The following is an 11,925-nucleotide window of genomic DNA, read 5'->3' on the forward strand; positions in this document are numbered from 1 at the left end:
TTGTTCAGTTTTCACCTAAAAAAATAAGATACAGAGAGTTATGTGTTGAATACAGACCTTCAGTTTAGCTAGCTTTGGCTAAAAATCCTGTGGACAGAGAAAGGCTAGCTGTTTGCTCCATGTAGATATCTTTGAACTATGCTGAGCTCAACGACAAAAGACAACTAATAGCACAAAAACTTCAGTGGGCATGTGTCTAGTACAACTAGTTATGCTGCATGCTGCTATGCTAAGTTAAGCCTTTTGATGTGTTACACATCAAAAGGCTTAACTTAGCATAGCATACACATCATGTGTATATGCAGCTAAGGTTTTATTGCAGTTATTTTTATGAATGGCTCAATTTTTTACATTGAAGTGGACATAAAGCACATGGATGCATGTCCACTCTGGGCTGTTTTTTTTTTTTTTTTTTTTTTCCAAAATATGATTTCAGCACTTTGATTTTCTGTCAAATTAACGTGTTAAGGTATGTATAAGCAGATTGGATCACCTTTAGACAGGTGTGGGCTAGCTTTCAACACTTAATTTACTGTCTCCTGGTGAAGCTAAGCAAACGTGCTGCTAGCTCTTGCCTAATATTCACAGATATGATTGATAATCTTTTGATTAAAAACACAGGCTTTATTGTAATAATTTTTCTTTGGGGAGTTTTGCTCCAGACAGTGTCCAGTCTTAAAGTTTGTTTTTAGCAATGAGCGGGGACTCTTGAAGGTTCTAGTAAGGTCATTGTTTACCACATTAATCACAGAGCTGTAGTTTTAAATCTCAGTTGTTGAACAGATCTGACTTTTATTAGTGTGACTTCGAGGTTAGAGGTTTCTTGTTACAAAGGAAAGAATCAGGCTGTTCGCAACCTTTTCTAGCTGTTCTACGCTAAGCTAAGCTAAGCTAGGCGGATGCTGCTACAAATACAGTTAAAGTATGTGAGAGTTTTTTTTTAATTGTTTATTCAACAAGGAAACAATTTAGCTTATTTCTCAGATTACTGAGCTACATTACCCTGCTCTGATTCCTCCATCTTGTGTTTACCTTTGTCTACCTGATATTCTACATCTGTCTCATGTGTCACATGAATATTAATACATCTTTGACCTAGGAACAGAAATCCAACACCAGATGAAGGAATCAAACACCACTACTGCCCTTTAGATCCTGTGTTCTCCTTACCTTCTTGCATGCCACATTGTAGTCACGTTTAGCAAAATATCCTGGCAGCTACTGAATGACCTACAGCCTTTGGAAAGCTTTAACATTTTCCCACACTTCTCATGACTTGAACTTCTCACGGTAGCATCGTTCTGAGCTCACCACAGAGCACTTGACCTCTGACCCCTCAGGGATGCCACTGTAGGATGTGTTTAGGGGTTGGAGCAGCTGTTAAATGCTGACCCTGTATCGGTTTACGTAGCTTTTTTAAGGTGTACCTTTCAGTGGGTAGGAAGATAACTTACCTGGCACAAGCATTATCCCATTAGATCCTTTCAAGGGTGTAAATACATGAATCGAGGGGTTTTGACACTTAAAAGTTGAACGTGTCGGTACAACTCAAATATTCATGTGAGGCTGTTAATCCACTTTTCAAAAGGAATTATTAATAGACCAACTTAGAATAGACTGTAGATGCCTACGAGCAGTCCTGTCTTCCAGCTGTGTTACATAAAATATAATGAATTCAGCATCTCGAGTACCAGAGGGAGAGTGTGTGTGTGAGAGAGAGAGGAAGAGGAGAGATGACTTATTTTAGAGCACGACTGATTTATAATGAGGCCCTCAGCACAGACAGATAAACACAGCAGATACACACTGCCCTGCTATCTTTCTGCTTATCGTGTACGATCTTTAATCTACACAAAGAATACAATTTTTTACACATCAGATCTTGAGGGTTAAACAGCCTTAAAGCTACAGTACCAAAGCACCCTCTAGTGTCAGGTTAGGTTTTATGAGTCATTTACGATGGAAGGTTCAGTTTACTGGGAACGCAATGTAAAGGTCACACGCATTCAACAGAAAGTAACCTCAAAATACAAACAATGAGTTTTTCAGCAGCAAAATGAGCTTATTACTTATTTCAGGAAGAGCAACAAATATTTTTCACATAGTTCTTACTTTCTATTTGATCAACCTCACAGTTACAAAAATGGTTGTCTTTAATTGTAATTTAATATCTTCAGCCTTGAGTCCTGCATGTTTCAGGCACGACTCAGAGACAACAAATAAATCCCATTTGTCAAGAGTTTCGAGCCCCCATCTGCTTTTCTGAGAGCCCTTGGTGGCTCTGGTCTCGGTCCAACATTTGCAGGATGCTGTTTGAAAACCCTTTAATGTCGTTGTGTGTATCAGGATGTGCAGCCAAAGCCTTCAGAAGTTCAGTCACGCCCTCCTGCTCCAGCATGCTGCTGTAATGTGAAGCTGGAGGATAAAGAGTAGAAGCGATAAGGACAGGAGGCTTACCGTGATCCACCTGCACATTATTAATACTCCAGTAAAGACTGTATGGATGTAACTAACACCTCACAGGGTGTACATTTATGGATGTAAAATGAAGAGACAGAATGACAGCTATATTTATCACAAAAATGTATAGATATACATATATACAATGTTAATTCTTAGTTTTTAATAGTCAAAAATATAAAACAGACAGCACAAAGTCTCCATATTTGAGGCTGAAACATTTTCACAATTCAAAACAAAGATGCATTTATTAACACAAAAGTAACGAATAATTTTTCTATGATTCAACATATTTATTAGATGACTCATCCCTGCAGATACAGTACTGGATAAGACACACTGTTGTGTTGGTCAGACTGATTTAAATATGCTGACCCTTATGTGTTCAACACAGTCCAGTCAGTATATCTGCTGTGATGTGTTTGTGACTCTTACTGTTTTGACTGCAGACCAGATGTATGGCCCAGACCGCCCACAGCTGCACTCCTGAGGGCTGACAAGTCTGCAGCAATCCAAAAAACGGATGGAAGGATCTGAAATGAGGAACACAGGGGGATAGTACACAGAGATCTAAAATCTGAGCGCGTGTGTGCTTCAGCTGCCAAACAGTTGACCTCAATTAGCACTGATGCTAGCCTTGTCACTCAGGGATTTTATTGTTATTATTTTTCTTATTTTGTTTTTTTTTTATGCCTTAATTCAGAGACAGGACTGAGACTAAAGGAAGAAATTTGGATGAGAATGGGGAAGAGCAGCAAGTTGGAATCAAACCTGGGCTGAGAGCTTTGGGATCATTGCCCCTGTACATGTAATTTAACCACTGAGCCAAAGCAGGGCCCCGGGAATGGTTTTCAGTACAGCTCAAAATGTTCTTCTTTCAAAGTTCAAGCCTCCTCTTGCATTCATCCAAATAAACCTCCCCACACAGGTAACTTCAGTTGTAATAAATGAACACAGTGTTTTAAATCATGCATTTGGTGTTCACTATATGAATATATTTAAATAAGCAGCAGAAAGGTTATGTAAGAGTGTGTATAAAGAATGTTGGATGTGTATTACCAACAGGGAAAAATTTAAATATAGTTTGATTTCAAATTGAACAGACAGGATGAATAAATGCATTACATAATGCCTCTCTTTCAACTAAACTTTGTTTTCCTTCCCCCTTACCTATAAGAGACCATCTCTCTCTCCAGATGAGTCCATGTCATTATGGATGCATGCTGCAAAGAAACAGAGACACTTCATAAGACAAATTTAACTTCAACTCTCTCTTTGATGCATCTGAGGAGATTCTGGCAAAGCAGTTTTTCTCTCACAACCACACACCAGCTGCTCCAGGACAGTGCTGCGAAGCTCGTCATCCAGGGTCCAGGCCTCAGGTCTGGCGGCGAGGTGAGCCAGGATCCCCCCTGCGAAATACCGAACCCCCACCTCCACCTGGGAGTCCTGCAGGAGGCTGAGGATGTGTTCCAACAGATCCTCCTCCATCAGGTCAGACTGTAACGCCTCCACCTCTGCGATGTTATTCTGCAGCACAGCCAGACAGATGACAGCAGTGATGACAGCAATGATAACGGTGGATGTAGCTTGGCAGAAAGATGATACTGCCAGTGGGGAAACTGGGACTGTCTTACGTCAGATCACCCGCAGACGGATTTAATTTTTTTCCTTTTGCTTAAATAATTTGGAACGCTTGAGGGGGATATGAAAACATTTGAAAAAAACTCCAGTTAGATTTAGGTGCTGATGTCACAGGCTAAATGTAGGAAGGGTGCATGAAGGAAATGAGCTTAGGTTAGAATAAACATTCTATAGAAACAAGAACAGGCTGAAACTTAGTAAAACACTCAAACTTAACCCACCAGGAGGCCAAGCACTTTCTGCTGGATTGAAGGTTCGGTGTAGTAGGACTGCAACACAAAAAAAGACAGTAAAAATGTTTTTCACCTTGTGTGTGGGTTCATTTCTCTATTAATGTATCTATCAGTGTGTTATCTCTGTCCTCTACCTCAAGAACCTCCTCATACAGCTCCAGGCCCTGGCACTCGATGAAATTGCGAGCAGCAGTGGGCATCTCATCTGTCAGGTTCCAGAGAGCACTCAGGGCAAACTTCAGAGTGGAGTCCACCACTCCCACCATTGCTTTCTGCTGCACGATTGCCAGCAGCTGCTGTGAGACACAAATGAGAGAGTGGGGAATGATGGAGAAAAGGAACAAAAAAAAGAAAAAAAGGAGGAAACATCCTTTGGCGGTGGTGAGTTCAACTGTTGGATGAAACTATTTACATACTAATAAATAGAAACCAGACATACATTGACTGAGAATAACTGAGGAGCATGATTACATACACAAATAGTGAAAGAGAGACGTGATTAAGTAAACAGAGAAGGACGTGAGAAATGAGGTGACAATGACAGCGAACATGAGAATACAGAGCGGGGAGGTAGAGGAAAATATAGCAGGGGAGGAAGACAAAGAGAGAACTAGAAATACACTCATGCATATCTAGTGCTAATCCAGGGATGTTGTGTAAGTTTGGAATTATGTCCTCTAAAATGTTGAATTACCTTCATAATAAAGACGTCCTTGGCAAGCTGAGCCATCTCCTCTGTGGACAACTGCAAAACAAACAGATACACAAGTGTTTCTTTGAATTCCGTCTCTTTTCCTAAATGTCACACTGAATTTTATGGCACTACTAAACTGGACTGCATGACTGGCTGTTAAGACTAGTGTCACAGGAGCACAGGAGAGGAGGGGACAGAGGCACAAAGGCTCTTAACAGGTTGGACCAACAGGTGCCATGCTATTTTCCCTGTGGCGCACTAATGCACAGTAAGTGAACAGAGTCTTGACCTTGGACACCAGAATGGAGATGACAGCCACAGCCATCCTCTGCAGGGTCGGATCCTCGTGGCTGCTCAGCCAGATAATCACCAGCGTGGCTGCTAAATACCTGAACCATGAACACATTGTAGATGTGAGGAGAGCAGTATTACAAAAATAAACCAGAGATACACATAGACTAGCCTTGGGAAAATCTGAGTATAGGAAAGCAATTTTACAACAGGAGGAACTATTTCTTTTGGCACTCACATTTCAAGACAAAATATATTCCACCTGGATCACAAATTGTTGGAGAAACATTAAAATGCCACTCTTTAAGTGCACTGTTTATCTTGGCTACTGCGTAACCATGGGTTCATGCATCATATTACTCCAGAAAGAAGAGTAACTTACTTGTCAAAAGGGACATCCTGAAGGATATATTCACTGCAGAGTCCAAGGAGACAGTTCTTTTGCACCTAGGGAAATGAGAATACTTTTGAATGAAGAAACCACATATTTGAGAAAATACATTAGGACATTATGAGTTTTTCTGAGGTAACACAAAATACTGTGAAGATGGAGGAATGGGGTGTGAATGCAGCAAATGTGAGATCAAAAAGAAAGAACCCAAAGTGACAGCACCAATTCAAGCTACATTTTGCTGATGTGAGAGATCTTCATGTATGTGTAATAAGATACACTGAGCATATTAGCTGACCTGTTGGTGGTTGGGGAAGGTCTTCATGGCATGCAGCAGCTGGGTGACGGTGCAGCTGAGCAAGCTGACAGGCATGGCCTCAGCCAGGTCCTGAGTGGTCAGGTTGAACACACACGCTGTCGCCACCAGGTGGACATGCAGAGAGGTGGGGTGGCTCTGCATCCCACTCAGCACCAACTGCAGCGAACAACATGCATCTGTTACAAGACGCTCTCATTTCCACTGAGACAGAAAATGTTTCTAATCAGAAGGCACTGTAGCACAGAAAAAGAGTTTTAGTAAATCCTGACAGTTACTTTAGTCCCTCATTGATATGGGGGGATTTTAAAACCCGATACACGGGCATTTTAAGTATTATTGAGACAGGTATCAATAGGAGATATACTTTGAACTAACCTTAAATAAAACTTTTCCTAGATTGCCCTTAAGATGGTTTTCAGTGCTGGGTTTTTTTTTCCTTCAAATTCCAAAATCACCAAGCAGTAAGATATTCCCTGTTACTCCCGTTAATCCCTGGCACATAGATTTTTTCAGCTGTTATACTGAACAGTTGATTTGATTACTTGCTCCAGCTGGTAAGTAACCCCTCCCCTAGTTTTTTTGTCATCTCTCTCTGACAGAGGTTTAAGTTCATATATCTGTATTTTTCCTCTCATACTTTAAAAATGAAGTGTTTTCCTGCTTCTTTTGTAGATGTGATGTGTTGAATTTCAGTAAAAGCCCTCTTCACTGCAGAGACAACCTTTTAAACAGTTAATGAATACGGGCTTTTAATTGAAGCCCATCTATGTTTGTCAAAATGTGCAGCCACAGACCCTGGCTTTCGCTGAGATGGGCTTTTATTGGAAGTTGCTACAGTAAAAAGTGCTTTACAAACAGCTGCTAGAGCTGGCTGTGAGTTTGAGTCAAACCCAGGGCTGCTTGTTTTCAACCACTGTGGAGGTGTTGGTGTTCATACAGAAGCTGGGACAACTCCCAGCACAAAATAACGGACAATGCAAACCCCAGTTATGGACCTGCTGGATCATAACCAGGAGCGGCAGCTTCAACAATTAACTGGTCAATGACTACTTGCATTTAAAGAGTAAGCTCTTTTGGTTTGAATTGATTCATTTGAGGTTTTTAAGTTGAACTGTTTTTATCTTACTTTCAAATTTGTAGGGTATTTATTCAGAAGGTCACACAATTTAGTGAGAAGTTAAGTCTATAGCAAAACCTTTTACAGTTCTTACGCGTGAATAGTGATGGGTACTGGGTTTGGTACTTTTATAGGTACAGACCATATTCCGTCTGTACTACCATTCGCAATTCATGTTAAATCAAACGATACTATGTTTTTGTACCTAAACACATCCATGTGACTATGAGCGAGTGGAAGAGTAGGTGATTTTCCATGCTGGCCATAAACACAGAATTGCAAGTTAATATATTGAGAAATAAACATGTTAAATAGAAAAATGTTGAGATTTTATAATTGGACAAATGAATATTTATTACTTCATAAACACACGCAAAACTGGTACTGTTGTGTATCAATACTCGTGACCAGGTACCAGGCATTAGCACCATATCGTTTTAGGTGTGAAAGGTACCCAACCCTACACATCGATTGTGTTTTTTACAACATTCAAAGAGGTTGACCTGTTAAAACTTGATGCAATGCAATGTTGTGTAATGTTTTGTAACTTCTTAGCAAGTAATGGTATTTTATTCAATTTAATTCCAATTTCCTGCTTCGTTTTAATTGTGTCATCACAGCCCTAATGAATACATTTTTTGATTTTGTGTTCAACCAGCTCATCTGGTATACTGCGCAACATTTAAGTGAATTGTGTCTTTTATTAATATTGGGATTTGCTTATGGAGCTACGTTATGGCTCCTTATGACCAGAGTTTTTAGAATATATATATATATATATATATATATATATATATATATATAGCTAGAAAGCACTCAGACAGCACAGACCCCTGACAAGCATATTGTGATTGTCCTACGTTAATGTTATACTCTCTTTCAGCAGACTATCTGGTACAATTTGGTGTTAGTTGCAGGTTTGTACGATAATTTGTTACCTGACAGTGTTGGAAATTACGATGATCCAGTACATATTTCATAATCTGGGTTTTAGTATCCAGAATATTGCCAGGATCTGGATTGTACTTTTATGCCTGTCAGAAATTATCGTGACCTTGTCTTGTATTGTTTTGCAAAGCATTTATCATGGAGTTATATACACATTCAGTTTAAACGGCCCTATCTCACAATGATAAAGAAAAAAAACATCCTGGATCCAGACAGTGATCTGGATCACCTCAAAAATTTAATCACTTCTTCCTTATCCCATTTTGAACATTTCCTGAAAATTTCATCAAGGTCTGTTCATAAGTTTTTGAGTTGTGTAGTTAACAGACAAACTCTCCTTAAAATATATGCTCCTTGGAGGAGGTAATTATATTATATAATAATATATAACATATTACCTTGAGCATATCTGGTCGGGGTTTGTCAATGTCAGTGATTAGGTTGTAGAGATGGACAAGGGCCTCACGCATGAAACACTCGCGGTCTCTGTAGCGTCTCAGGGCCTCACACACCTGGTTCTCATTAGCCTCTCCGGTTACCTGAACACACACACACACACACAGCGTATCAGCACTCAGGAAATGCAGTGTGCATGTTCAGTGCATATACAAACAGAGCCTCAAGTTAAAGACAAATAGGAAACTTATGCCAGAGTCAAGCTGGGCCTACTTAAAATGCTCTCTGATGCCGTGACATGTCACAACCATCAACCAGATGCTAACACAGAAATCTCACTTTTAAGTCTTTTCGTGTAGCGAGGACATCACAGGAGCTAGTCCCGGTGGCTAACAGGCCCAAGAAGGTCAATCCACCCCTGGCCTCCACAAACACTCTGACGGCTGCTTCCGTGACTCTCCTCCGTCCAGAGATATCGAGAGAGACAAGAGAAGGCAGGACCTGAGGACTCCCTTCCAGAAGCTGCCTCACTGTTTCATCCCCGTCCTTCCCATCACTGTCATCCACAGTAAAATGATCATCTGAAAAGTCCAGATGCCTGAGAGCTTGAAGCTGGCTGAGGACAGACAACAACCTGGCAGGCGACATGTCCAGCTGCCGCAGCTGGTGTGCGATCAAAGATTTCAGGGTGCTCTTGCAATCAAGGAGAGCGGTGAGCTTTGTTAAAGCAGTACAGGAGATGTCCAGAGTCTCCAGCTGAGGTAGAGAGCAAATATCCTCTAAGACGACATCTGTCAGGTCTGTGTTTGCAAGATTGAGTGTCCTTAAACCATGGAGAGCACTAAAGCTAACACTATGCCCTGCATGATCCTCCTCCAGAGACCCCCAGTCCAGGTGTAGCCCATTGAGGGACAGTCTCTGCAGGTTAGTTCTGCACTCTGGGTTTGAGGCCAGACTTGAGACGATGTTAGCACCAGTAAGACCCGTAGAGACATTGGAGGCATCTAGTTCCTGGAGCCGGTGAGGGCAGAGGGCCAGGCGAAAAGCTTCTGCAGACACCGAGCAAGAGCGGATGGTGGCCCGGCGCAGGCGGAGCTCTTGGCAGCTTTGGAAAATGCCAACAGTTGTGTCATTCAGTATCCCTTGAGGAAAAAATACAAACAGTGGGATGTTGTAGGAAAAAGTGGCATCAGTTTTGACAACTTTATGCTTTTGGAAAAGGTTTTTCCCAACATCTCATCCTGGCATAAGAACTGTGGACTATCATGTCAAATTTTTAAAGGATTATCTAAGAGTAATGGCACTTTGACATCCAGGGTTTTAGTGATTTGGATCACTAAAATAATATAAAGCCTTTTCTCATTTTGCCAAATAAAACCACAGCAAAGTATTAAACAAAATCTATTTTTAGGCATCTCTTCTAAGTTCCCATAATTCAGTACATTCAAAGAAGATGGATGGGCATAGGACATTTTTTTCATTTATTTATTTATTTATTTTATGTTGCTGAAATTAATGCAAATTTAGATGAAACAAGATACCTTCTGCAGATTTAGTTCTATCCAAAGTATGATTTGATTTCAGGAGTTTCCTTGGTGGTCAGGGATATAAAACTAACCTAAGGTCTTTTTTGGTTTCAGCTTATCTATCTCTCTCTAAGAAACTTTTGGCACAATTGCTTGGCAGCTGCACTTAGTTGTCTCTAGCTGTTGACTCCTTGGGGTCTTTCCTCCCTTACCTAAAGTGACCATCCTTCGCAGTAACTGGTCAGCCATCTCTTGTGGGAAGACTGGGGCCCAGATGAGGTACATGGAGCCGTCTGCTCGTCTGCTGCACAGAGTGTCCAAGCTGCTGCACACCTGATCTAAACAGAGGTCACACAGGGTCCGGGGTCCCTCTGCGGTGTCCTACAACACATCAGGGGAGTCAGTCCACCACAAGGTCAGGACATATCATCTGTATGGGGAGGTTAGCTTTGGTTGCAGAAGAACATGTTGTCTTGATTTCAACAGGTAATTTTACCTATATACAATAATATTCCACATTTATGATGGCTTTGTGTTTAAGTTCACATTAAGAGTATTTGAAAATCCCTTTTAAGCCTAAACAGTTGTCTTCAAGGATTCTTCCACCAGCAGATCCACGGTGACACAGGATCTGTAACACTACAGGAGTCTAATTTTAACCCCAACCGATGAGTGACTGCACACAAGTAAAGCTCGTTTAAATCACCTAATCCCACCGCTCTCTGTAGGGCAAAGTGGACAGGAGAAGCAGGTCCTAAATATCGGTTTGTGCACTTAAAGTGTGACATTTATGAACAATGTTTTACCACAGTTCAACACAAACGGAACTAATAGACAGAACCCATATGGGAGAACCTAACAACCTACAGGAAGGGTCGGAGTCACACTCACCATACGTGCAAAGTAAAAGGAAGACAGAGAAGCGAGAGTAAAGGAATAACAGCAGAGCGTCGTTCAGAAAGTGCTTGAATCTAATTTGGTCAAATTTTTAACCCATTCCTTCGCTGCAACGTTCAAAAAAGTTATTGAATGTTCTGTTTACATATCACTTGCTGTCGCTAACTGTTGAGTATCAACTGTCCCAAGGTGATCGCTCTGTGATTGGTCAGTAGAAGTGACGTCACCGACAGATAACCAGACAGTCGGGTGGGAGTGGGAGTTAAGAAATGGCCATTTCTATTATTCTATCGATATATCATGGATTTAATAAGTTTCATGGGACCAAAATTACTAAACGGAACAAAGATCTAATGGGAAAGCTACCATGAGAGACAGGTGCTTTTTAATAAAATGAAGAGAATGATAATAATAATAATAATAAAATTGTAGTATTAGTAGTAATTGCAATAACAACCTAACTCTGCTACATGTATTAAGAAAAGTAGTATTAAATTCTTATCCATATTATTATCAAATAAGCAGAATTGTGGTGATTACAGTGTAAGCTAGGTAATTAAGCAAGTTTGATCTATCTATCTATCTATCTATCTATCTATCTATCTATCTATCTATCTATCTATCTATCTATCTATCTATCTATCTCAAATCAAAACTTGTATTCTTCATTGTAAATCAAAGATGGACCTACCACTGGAAAGATGAAGTTGGTAATAAGCTTATTTAGCCACAAGGAGGGGCTCATAGAGAGAGCTTAATTATCCCACACGACATCTACACTGTTTATTAAAAAGTGAAGTTACTGAGATGAGTAGTCAAACTTAAAGATGTCTAAACCTAGATTCTGGGACAAATAGAAGAATAAAAGAATGTCATAATTTAATGATATTTTAAAAAGAAAAACACAACATTTTCCATGAAAGTAAAAATGTAAAAAAAAAAAATAATAATAATAATAAAAAGAGTTAAAATTCTATGTCTCATTTCTTTTTGACCTTACAGGCTCATC

The 11,925-nt window shown here is 40.2% G+C and overlaps 1 protein-coding gene across 2 annotated transcripts in view; it reads right to left on the minus strand.

The window, feature by feature from the left end:
• Positions 1-1,812: 1,812 nt before the first annotated feature.
• Positions 1,813-11,925, minus strand: part of LOC141804148 (protein zyg-11 homolog) — a 32,478-nt gene continuing 22,365 nt past the window's right edge. The window contains exons 1-14 of one of the 2 annotated variants that reach the window (XM_074688456.1): positions 10,911-11,104; positions 10,232-10,400; positions 8,833-9,635; positions 8,496-8,636; positions 6,012-6,188; positions 5,705-5,769; positions 5,321-5,420; positions 5,032-5,082; positions 4,472-4,633; positions 4,326-4,373; positions 3,790-3,990; positions 3,631-3,683; positions 2,896-2,993; positions 1,813-2,415 (exon numbers count right to left, since the gene is read on the minus strand). In XM_074688456.1, coding sequence (XP_074544557.1) covers positions 2,234-2,415; positions 2,896-2,993; positions 3,631-3,683; positions 3,790-3,990; positions 4,326-4,373; positions 4,472-4,633; positions 5,032-5,082; positions 5,321-5,420; positions 5,705-5,769; positions 6,012-6,188; positions 8,496-8,636; positions 8,833-9,635; positions 10,232-10,400; positions 10,911-10,913 — 2,253 coding nt within the window. In that variant the 5' untranslated portion in view covers positions 10,914-11,104 and the 3' untranslated portion in view covers positions 1,813-2,233. Of the gene's footprint in view, positions 2,416-2,895; positions 2,994-3,630; positions 3,684-3,789; positions 3,991-4,325; positions 4,374-4,471; positions 4,634-5,031; positions 5,083-5,320; positions 5,421-5,704; positions 5,770-6,011; positions 6,189-8,495; positions 8,637-8,832; positions 9,636-10,231; positions 10,401-10,910; positions 11,105-11,925 lie in introns of those variants that run through there. The other variant, XM_074688457.1, reaches the window with a different exon arrangement.

Source organism: Halichoeres trimaculatus, unplaced genomic scaffold (assembly GCF_033239565.1).
Source record: "Halichoeres trimaculatus isolate MK-OKI-2021-1 unplaced genomic scaffold, fHalTri1.1 fHalTri1_scaffold_15, whole genome shotgun sequence".
Lineage (NCBI taxonomy): Eukaryota > Metazoa > Chordata > Actinopteri > Labriformes > Labridae > Halichoeres > Halichoeres trimaculatus.